Genomic DNA, 10,554 nt, shown 5'->3' with positions numbered 1-10,554 from the left:
TGGTTGTCGTTTGTTTATGTGTTACATATTTGTTTTTCTTTTATGTTTTGACATAAATAAGGCCGTTAGTTTTCTCGTTTGAATTGTTTTACATGGTCTTATCGGGGTCTTTTATAGCTGACTTTGGGGTATGGGCTTTGCTCATTGTTGAAGGCCGTATGGTGACCTATAGTTGTTAAAGTCTGTGTCATTTTGGTCTTTTGTGGATAGTTGTCTCATTGGCAATCATACCACTACTTCTTTTTTATTTTTATATTATATGCCTGTGCAGAAAGATATCAGACTTGAAGACATTTTCAAATCCTCAATTCAGACAATTATATTTTTCTATTCTTTTTTATTTGTAAAATGTATCTTGAATGTATTGAATATATCAAGGATAACAGCACCTCACATATGCAAACATGGAATCTCATAAAACAGTGAGAGACATAAACACTGAAACATTAAACTGATAATTTATTCATTCATTAACATCAAATATTTTGAACTCTATCAAATTTCAAAATCTAAGTCCTCATCATTCAAGTCATCAACTTTAAACAAATGTTTTGTACCTGGCAATTTCTCGTTAGAATTCATGATGATTTCTGTGTCATCTGCATTATTGCTGAGAGGAAAATTTTGTTTGTTTGCTGAGTTACCTCCCTTTTTCATAATAGAACCTGTTGCATTAGTATTGGTATTTATAGGATATAAGACATGACTTGAAAAATTAGTAACAATGTCTTGGGACAATTTGACCCCATTCATGACTTGGGGAGAAAATAACTCTTCTTTCTTGAAGGCAGGAAATTTGTTTGTGACAAACCCTTTAGGTGACCTCTCAGTTTTATGATGAAAATATTTTTGACAATTTGAAGAGTCGGACTCTTCTTCTTGTGATGACTGAGATTCCTGAAACTTTTCGACGGGATTAACAGTAAAATATATGCCCTGTTCATCATCGCTATCATCACTAGAGCTCATGGTCTCGTCCTCGACAAATTGTCCCCATTTAGAACTCTTTGCTTCAATTGTTTTTGTGGATTCCTTTGACTTTGCTGTTTTGTCTTGATTTATCCTGGATTCAAAAATATCTGTAAATTTTAATGAATTGTTTATCTTTGTGTCATTAATATCTGGAGTGAATTCAGATGTGTAACCTCTAACCTTTGCATTATGACCTGTAAAACTAGAAACATTTTGTTGACTAGCTCCTCCAAAAGGTTTATCTGTTTTGTGATTATAAAGATTATTTCTACTTTTGATTTTGTTGTATATATTCTCGTCAGAAGCTGTATCCATAGCAACATTTTGATCTTTGAAAGGATGGTTTGCCCTAAAATTGTTGGCAGATGATGTAGGATTGTTTTCAGCATATTCATCACTTCTTTTGGAATTTTGTTGCCAGTTTCTGAAAAAAAAATTAACTTAATTTTTATTATTATTGTCATTCATTATCATTCATACCATTAGGGCCATCCAGAAACGGGGGGTTGGAAGGCAGTTTTTGTCTGCACCCGCCACTCAGACAATTGTAATTGAGAATTATAGTGCATTATAGTGTGAAAAGTTGCTCTGATACCCATCACCCATGTATTATTTATACAATGTGCCTTCCATCACCCCCCCCCCCCCCCCCCCTTACATTTTTTTTTCTGGAATAGCCATTATGATAAAAGGAAAACTAAAATATAATCAATCATTTTATAAAGCTGAACTACTTGTCTGAGATTTTGTAAATGTATAGGGTTGTAAAAGTGTTTATCTAAGTACAGTATAGGTTTGTCATAATGTTGAACACCATCAAAAAGTTGAAGGCAGCAATTTCATTGGTCATTATGATAATTACCAGAACAAAAAGTAGCATGGATTAAATATTGTTGTCAGATCCTGTTTGTTAATCATATTTGAAATTTATAGGGTTCAACAGTAATTTTTAGTTGATTGGTATTTTTGAACAAATGGCAAAGTATTTTTACTTATTATGGAATGTCCAAATTTTTCTTAGTATAAGCTTCAGATCTGATGCCAAGATCTGCTTAATTTTATCAAAGCTCAAACCTAATGCCTTTTATCTTTATCTTGTGAAATAAACTCATCTATCATTTTATTGCTTATGCTTCATGCAGTTTTAATCTTAAATATCTATCAGAAAAGTGTCTGTTCTTTTTCTTCACATTGGGTACCAGGTATGCATAACTTTTATTTCTTATTCCATTGTAAGAGGCATTGCAATGTTGTAAAAAGACTTCACAAACCTTTTTCTAGCCATTCTTTTTTGTTTTTGAAAACCGTCATATTCACTTTTATCTGTAGTGTACATTTCTTCTCCTAACTCATCAGGCTGATCTGTTGTTTCTGAGTTATCTCCCATTTCTTCTGTAATATCAACATACTTTGACCACTTCCCTGATTCTATTTGAGGTAGTTTTTCAATCCTTTCAAAGTCATTATCATCATCATCATACTACAAAATAATTAACCAGAATTATGAGTGAACTCATAAAAGAGGGTGGAAGGATACAAGAGGTACATTCAAACTTATAGATTGAAAATAAACAGACAACGCCATGGCTAAAAATGAAAAAGACAAACAGACAAACAATAGTATACATGACACAACATAGAAAACTAAAGACTAAGCAACACAAACCCCACCAAAAACTGGGGTTGATCTCAGATCCTGCTCCACATTAAGCACCTGATGTGTTGCTCATGTTATTACAAAAAATTTGTAAGGGTTCCGCGGAACCCAGTGTCTCGCCTACTTTTGCTGTAAATTGCAGGCTCAACAACAATGAGGAAAAAAATCAATAACAAGTGAAACTGCGAGCTACTGCTCACTGATGATACCCCCGCCGCAAGTGGATAATATTAATAGTGTAAAAATATGCAAGTGTTCGGTAAACAGAGGGTTGTCGAGTGATGAATCTGAAAACGCATCACACGATATAGCTGACTTATAAAAATTCTGAAACCAAATTTCAGAAATCCTTGTATTGTAGTTCCTGAGAAAAATGTGACGAAAATTTTCAACTTGGCTATCATGTGTAAAATCATACAAGTGTTTGGTAAACAGGAAGTTGTCGAGTGATGAATCTGAAAACGCATCACACGGTATAGCTGACTTATATAAATCCTGAAACCAAATTTCAGAAATCCTTGTATTGTAGTTCCTGAGAAAAATGTGACGAAAATTTTCAACTTGGCTATCATGTGTAAAATCAGACAAGTGTTCGGTAAACAGGAAGTTGTCAAGTGATGAATCTGAAAACGCATCACACGGTATGGCTGACATATATAAATGTTGATACCAAATTACAGAAAGGGTGGATGTGTAGTTCCTGAGAAAAATGTGACGAAAGTTTCATGGGACGGACTGACTGACGGACGGACTGACTGACAGACAGAGGTAAAACAGTAAACCCCCCCCCTTTTTTAAAGCGGGGGTATAAAAAAATATTCCTCTTGATACTATCTTATGATTGTAAGAACCTTCTGTCCAAGTTTGGTAAATATCTGGGATAGTTAATGAATCTAATTAATGTTTTGAAAACTTGAACTGCAGACTGTATGTAATGTTAACTGGAAGAAAATCTAAGTCCATTTAAAAGTAAAATACAGAAAAATGGAGTTACAAAATGTATCTTTTTACAAAATTTACTTCTGGATACTATCTCATGAACATAAATAAGCTTCTGATCAAATTTGGTACAAACCCAGGATAGTTTAAGAAAGTTATTAAAATTTTAAAAACATTAACCACAGAGTGAATGTAATGTTTCCCCGCAGAAAAACTAAGTCCATTCAAAAGTAAAATAGGGAAAAAATGAATTAATTTTTTTACAAAATCTACTCCTGGATACTATCTTATGATCATAAACAAGCTTCTGTTCAAGTTTGGTACAAACCCAGGATAGTTTAAGGGTACCAGTTTAAGACAGTAATTAAAATTCTAAAAACTTTTAACCACAGAGTGAATGTTATGTTTCCCCACAGAAAAAACTAAGACCATTTATAAGTAAAATAAGGAAAAAATGGAATTTTAATTTTACAAAATTTACTTCTGGATACTATCTTGTGATCATAAACAAGCTTCTGTCCAAGTTTGGTAGAAATCAAGCAGACCTGCCAACTTTTAAAAATCTCCATGGGGGATTTAGCGCACGACAAGATTTTTAAGGGTTACAATTTTAGCGACTTTTCTGTGAGCATTGTTTTTTACTCCTAAAATAGTCTCAAGTTCTCATCTTTTTTCTTTTGGTATACTCATGATGAGCTTGTTGGCCTTGGTTACTTTTATTTGCATGATTCTTGTACTTTTAAATTATAAAATTGACAAAATAACTGAGGAATAGAGAAAATGGCATTAAAAATAAAGGATTCAAAGTAGAGACCCCCCCCTTTTCCCCCCTCCAAAGACCTTCTCATCTATGAACCTTGACTCAAAACACCTAAAACTACATGTCCTAAAGTAAGAAGGATGAAGACAGATTTTGATTAAGTCTTACTCATGGTCTTTATATTAGTATCAATGAGAAAATGGATTAAATTTGAGTTATCTTTCTTTGTATTCAGAGGTGCTCTTATCTGCGGAGGCTTATACAGTAACACAGTAGAAGTGTATACAAAATGGCGTCGATTTTAGATCAACAGACATACGAAGTCTGGTTTCGAAAATTAAACAAATTTCAGGATAAACGATGTTTTCTTGAGAGTTCTTTACAGTTCTCATCTTTCAATTAATTATGATTTTGCTGTGGAACTACGGCAAATGTTGCAAATTGTGCTTGTATGATAAATTGATTAAAATTGAAAGGCTGTTTGACCAAATTTATACAAATTAATTTTGAGGTTTGTTACGATCCATTAGGTAATCTGATTACATACAACCACTAATTAGGACACCTGTTGTGACTGTTGATTAGTGAAGGGTCATTAACTTGTCATAATATGTCCCCAGGTAAAATGATTGATTTTTTAAAATTGATCAGAAAAACTTCAAAATCGGTAAACAATAATTTTTTCGGGTTTATTTGTTGAAAATCGGGATTTTAGCTAATTTTACAATCCCGATATCGGGATTCGGGTTGAGGGGTAAAAATCGGGATGATACCGCGAAAATCGGGATAGTTGGCAGGTCTGATCAAGTATAGTTTAAGAAAGTTATTAAAATTTCAAAAACTTTAACCACAGAGTGAATATTTGTGGACGCCGCCGACGGAATGTAGGATCGAAGGCTCGACAATAAAACTACAATGTAGATTATCTCCCCTTTAATAAGATTATATTTATTCTATTGTATGCATATCTTCAGGTAGTGTTCTATAACTTTGTTCACATTTTGAATTTTTAAATATGATTTCAACAGGATTTTTCCCAATATCGCAAAAATTCAATTCATATTTTAGTCTAAAATCACAAAATCGCAATAATATATGGCCACAATAATGTCTGAATTTACAGTACCTGTTTCAATGAACACCTGTTTTGATCAACATCTGTTGAGGAGTTAAACTGGGTTTCATCCCTGTTTCCTTGTTCAGCTCGTAATAAGTTTAGTTTCTGTACATGCTGTCTACAATCATAACCAGATCCTCTTCCACATACCTGCTCAAATGTAAACATATCAAAGCATTTAATGGGTTATATTAGCAGTATTCAATTCGTAGCTGTAATGGTTTGTATCAGCTTACGGTGACCTACATCTGTTAATTTCTGTGTCCTTTGTGGAGAGTTGCCTGATTGGCAATATTACCACATCTTCTTTTTAGGTCTTTCCACATCTGTGTATAGACCTATTGTTTTTCTTCTGATTATTTTTTTCTTCTTCCGCCTTATTTCGTTATTGCAATAAATATTTGTTTTGCAATATGTCGCTTAGATATTTGGTATATGATATCGAACAGTTTATGTGCTTTTGAAATTTACACTGTGTAACCAAATAATTTTCTTTGTAGTAGTTATCTCCCAAAAACTGTTTTCCTTGTGCCTCCGTAACCATAATAGAAAGCGACAAATTTATTTTATAAAATAGCTTGTTATATCCTTTCCATGATTTGTTCTGTTTTGACCGAAGCGTTATGACCACTCCATACGCGAGTTATTTCTCTCTATGCATTTAATATAAGTGATATGAATTTCTATCCTGTAGTAAACCATAAGTGATAGAGACCTAGGATCTTTTGATTTGAGATCCTTGGCCCAAAAAAATGACAATTAGGCCAAGGTCAAATGTGAAGGTCATATTCTACATTTTGAATTTAGCTTTCTGTATTTTCACTTATTTTCAAAAACAATATATGTTATAGAAACCATATATTTTTGGAATCAACATACAATAAGCTATCATTTGACGATGAAATGACATTTTTTAAAAAACCTTATCTTACTACTTTCATATCAAAATACAGGGTTTTTGGTGAAAAGACCTTTATTAATAATTGTTCTCTAAACAATTTTTTTTTAATTTATATTATTTACTGTTTGGTGTGAGCCAAGACTTTGTGTTAAAGACTTCTTATACCTATAATGTTTTTTTCTTTTACAAATTGTGACTTGGACGGAGAGTTTCCTCATAATTTGGCACTCATCATGCTCATACCACATCTCCTAATATCTATATGCAATTGTATGAGAGCATGAATGGGTTAAATACATGATCATTCAATTGGAGCTTTTTCCACGAAAAATTTTACCACAAAAAGCAAATCATGAAGCCATTTAGTGTTTAGTCCTATGACACATTTTCCTTAAATGACCCCAGGTGAATAACTTAGTCTGTTATAACTCTGTAAAGCTGGAACCCATGATATCTAGCTCAGCTCAAAACAATAATAAATCATTATCCATAGTCATGATAGTACACAGATGCCCCACTCACATCATTCTCTAGGTTCAGTGGACCTTGAAATTTTGGCCAAAAGTAACCACCAAAAGTCTAATTTGGCATTAAAATTAGAAAGATCATACCATAAGGACATGAAGGAACATGTGTACTAAGTTTCAAGTTAATTGAATTTCAACATCAACAACTACTACCTTGACCAAATACTTTAACCTGAAGTTGTACAGACTGATGAACAGATGCACAGGCAGATAAACAGAATGCCCCTAGAGGCTAGATCAGGTATAAAAATCAGTACAGTTATGTCTACATGATGTAACATTGATCTGTTATAAAACTTTAATTGACTTTTTAAATCAGTGGTAATTATAGTTTTGATAGTGTTTTATACTGTACTATACATGCTGTAGGGGACAATAAAAATAATAAAACAATAAAAAAAAAAATACTGTAAGATTGTCAGTGCAAAGTTGTTTTTTTTTTTATACCTAGCCATATGTGTTTTGTTAAATAGCTGTTTTCTTGTTTCAGATTTTGATCATCCATAACATTTTGTTTAAGTAGGGGATATATTGTTTTCATGATTCATCAGAAATACAAAAATAGTGAAATCGAAACTATATATATCTTTTGTGTGAAAATTTATCAGCCTTTCAGTATACATATAACTCCTGTTAAGTTAAACATGTCAGATAAAAACAATTACTTTGTTTGTCTTTATAAATTTTGACAGATACACATATATATTTCACACCTTTTAAAATCATTGTAATTTTTTGTTGATAATTTAAGATTAGTTGTTTTGACTGGCTAGTGATTACAGTAGTTACTGTAATACATTGTAATACTGTGGCCCCTGATTACAATTGGAAAGAGTTTATGTTGGATATGGGTAGAAATTTAATAATTACCTTTTTAATGGACTGTTTTTCACCACATAATTTACAGTTCCATTTTGTAGCTTTTTTCACTTGATGGACTTGAAATGTTTCACACTTGTAGCACTGTAAAACATTGAACTCTTGAGGCATCTAAAACCAGAAATAACTTTTTATAAGAAATAATGGAGTTAGTACATTGAAGACAAGCAAATTAAGATAGATTAATTTTCCCCCAAAAATGCACTGATTGTATGGTGGGGTTCGTGTTGCTCAGTTTTTAGTTAAAAGTCTATGACTATGTTGTGTCTTGTATGTACATGTATATCCTTTTTGGTCATTTAATTCTTTTTGCCATACATGAAGTCCATTAATTAAGGTTGTCAGTTTATTTTTGAATTATGACTTTGAGAATCCATTCAATGGTATTTTTTGCTTCTTTTTTAGTATAAATCTCAGGTTGATCCATTAAGTGATTTAGCGAGACAAGTTTTGTAAATCTGGAAACAGTATATATATGTCTATCTGGAATTGAATCTGATAGGCTTTTCAGTATAAAATTGATAACATCTCTAACTCCAAGAGACTTCACAAGATTTATGGATTTTGGTAGCGTCTGACTGAAAAACTACATGTATCAGAACTTCTCACTTTATTACCTACATAACTCTAATCCTAAATAAATATAAGTTTTATCATAAATCATAACATACGTAGATATATTTTGTTATAAAAAATTATTCAAATAATTGTGATTTATTTGATGTCATGGTTTTTAAGATGTTTTTTTGAATTTGGGAACGTAATCGGTGCTATTTTTTATTACCCTGTTTGCATTCTGTACCATTCTGTGATAAAATGAATGCAATTATAACAAATTTGATGTGACAGATAACAAATTTGATACACTGGCATCAATTTAAAACTAGTTTGACATGTTTGAATGATATTTATAGAAATTATAAGAAATAATTAAAAGTATGTTTTAAACATGTGTGTTAATGCAGAGACATATAATACAATTGTATAATATTACATGTCTCTGGTTAATGGTTTCCGTATCGTATCTTTATTAACCAGTGTTTACTCATACATGTCATAATGACTGTAAATAAATCAGCTGCAATTAGGCCGTATCAAGTCCCGTCTATATATCCTGTGTCAATTTTGACCTAAAGATCAGGATCAGGACAGCTAGTGGCCGATCAAGGTGGGTCTTATTGGGGTCTATTAAAGAGTGATGTGGGATTGGCAGATTTTTTTTCAGCCTGAAAGGTGAATAATCAAGCACGGTATGGGACATAACCGCCCAAAATAAAATCAAGGCAATTGAACAGGTACAGAAAAGAGCTGCACGATTTGTGAATAACAACTAAACAGACTGAACACCTGGCTGTGTCATAAATATGGTAAAAAATCTAAAGTGGGAAAGCATCGAAGAACAGAGGAAAACAAATAGATTATGCATGCTATTCAAGATCCAGCATGAAGTTATTATTATATAGACAGTCACCAATATTTGACCCCGAATGATAACCGGACCAGAGGTAAAAACTGCTTCTTCCAAGAGTGAACAAGTACAGACACCTACGACCAATCTTTCTTCCCAAGGACAATCAGGGACTGGAACAACCTACCAACAACAGTTAAAGCAACCAACACCGTTGAGGGATTCAGAGCTGCCCTGAAGTCATGCTCTGAAAGGAAGAAGGAAAAACCAGTTGTAAATCATTTTAATTGTATACTTTTTTGCGAACGTTTTAAATGTACATTGTAAATAGCCAAGAGAAATCTTTCCGTGTTGCCCGACACTGCGTAAAGTTTTCACGCGGAACCATTAACATTCAGCAATGAATCCGGTTACTTACCTGGAAGAAGAAGAAGAAGAGAAGAAATTAGGAAACAAAGTACAGCGGGACACATAAATTAAATGTGCTGGTATGGTCATGAGAAACGGGATGGGAAAAGAGGGGTCTGGAAATCCTGGACTTGAAACATGAAATCCTGAGGTCCCGAAATGAAAAAATTAAAATCCTCCCATGCCGGAGAGGGGGTAGGAGGGATCCTGATCCCGTAATCCCAGGCTTAAAAACACGAGATCCCGAAATCACGGACTTAAAATCCCGAAATCCCGAAAAAAGAATTTCTGGATCCCGAAAGGGTCAATCCCGAAATCCTGAGCTTACAAACACCCGATCTCTGAGTTCCGATAAAGGTCCTATTCCCCCTCATCCCGAAACTCGAAATAAAGAATTCCCGGAACCTAAAAGGGTCAATCCAGAAATCCCAAACCTAAAACACCTGTTCCTGGAGTCCTGATTTATAAAGGTCCCCCTCATTAGACCCCCATGAAGGGGGTTGGAACCCTCCTTTTTTATAACAATCAACACATTTGAATGGGGACATATAGTTGGAACCCTTATTTATCCTTGGCTGGAAATCTTAAAAATGCCTGGATACTGAGTCATTTCTCTACATTTTTGTGTTTTGATTTTATAGACATGAAAAGGATGAAGTATGTATACATTATGATTCAGAAATTACAGCTTTACAGATGATTTTTTTAAAGAGTTTTGTTTTTTCGGAGGAAGTATACCTTCACTATACACTCACACTGTTAAAAATCGCCAGTTAAATTTCCCGCTAAATTTAATGTTTATGGAAATTCCCTAATGTGGAGTCATTATTGTGCAAAAGAAAACCACTTACAAGTCCAGTAGTTTACCTAATTTTAAATGAACAATGTCTATTATTTTAGGAAGTAATAAGAACATATAATGTTAGCTTTTCAAATATAAGTTAATTCCCAACACTTTGGCATCAAACCATTATTTTGTTTACAAT

At 33.1% G+C, this 10,554-nt stretch overlaps 1 protein-coding gene across 3 annotated transcripts; it reads right to left on the bottom strand.

The window, feature by feature from the left end:
* Positions 1-448: 448 nt before the first annotated feature.
* On the bottom strand, positions 449-10,534 carry LOC134691098 (MRN complex-interacting protein-like). 3 transcript variants are annotated; one of them, XM_063551329.1, is made up of 5 exons: positions 10,420-10,534; positions 7,744-7,863; positions 5,455-5,595; positions 2,244-2,452; positions 449-1,396 (listed from the first exon to the last, which is right to left on the bottom strand). In XM_063551329.1, exons 2-5 carry the CDS (start codon positions 7,861-7,863, stop codon positions 496-498), a joined length of 1,371 nt encoding a protein of 456 aa, XP_063407399.1. In that variant the 5' UTR covers positions 10,420-10,534; the 3' UTR covers positions 449-495. The 3 variants fall into 3 exon arrangements, with proteins under 3 accessions (XP_063407399.1, XP_063407397.1, XP_063407398.1); XM_063551327.1 differs by lacking the exon at positions 10,420-10,534 and adding an exon at positions 10,324-10,390; XM_063551328.1 differs by lacking the exon at positions 10,420-10,534 and adding an exon at positions 10,307-10,371.
* Between the last annotated feature and the right edge of the window lie 20 nt (positions 10,535-10,554).

Source organism: Mytilus trossulus, chromosome 11 (assembly GCF_036588685.1).
Source record: "Mytilus trossulus isolate FHL-02 chromosome 11, PNRI_Mtr1.1.1.hap1, whole genome shotgun sequence".
In the NCBI taxonomy this organism is placed as follows: Eukaryota; Metazoa; Mollusca; class Bivalvia; order Mytilida; family Mytilidae; genus Mytilus; species Mytilus trossulus.
The sequence above is the reverse complement of the archived record's forward strand: the minus strand, read 5'-3'. Positions and strand labels throughout refer to the sequence as shown.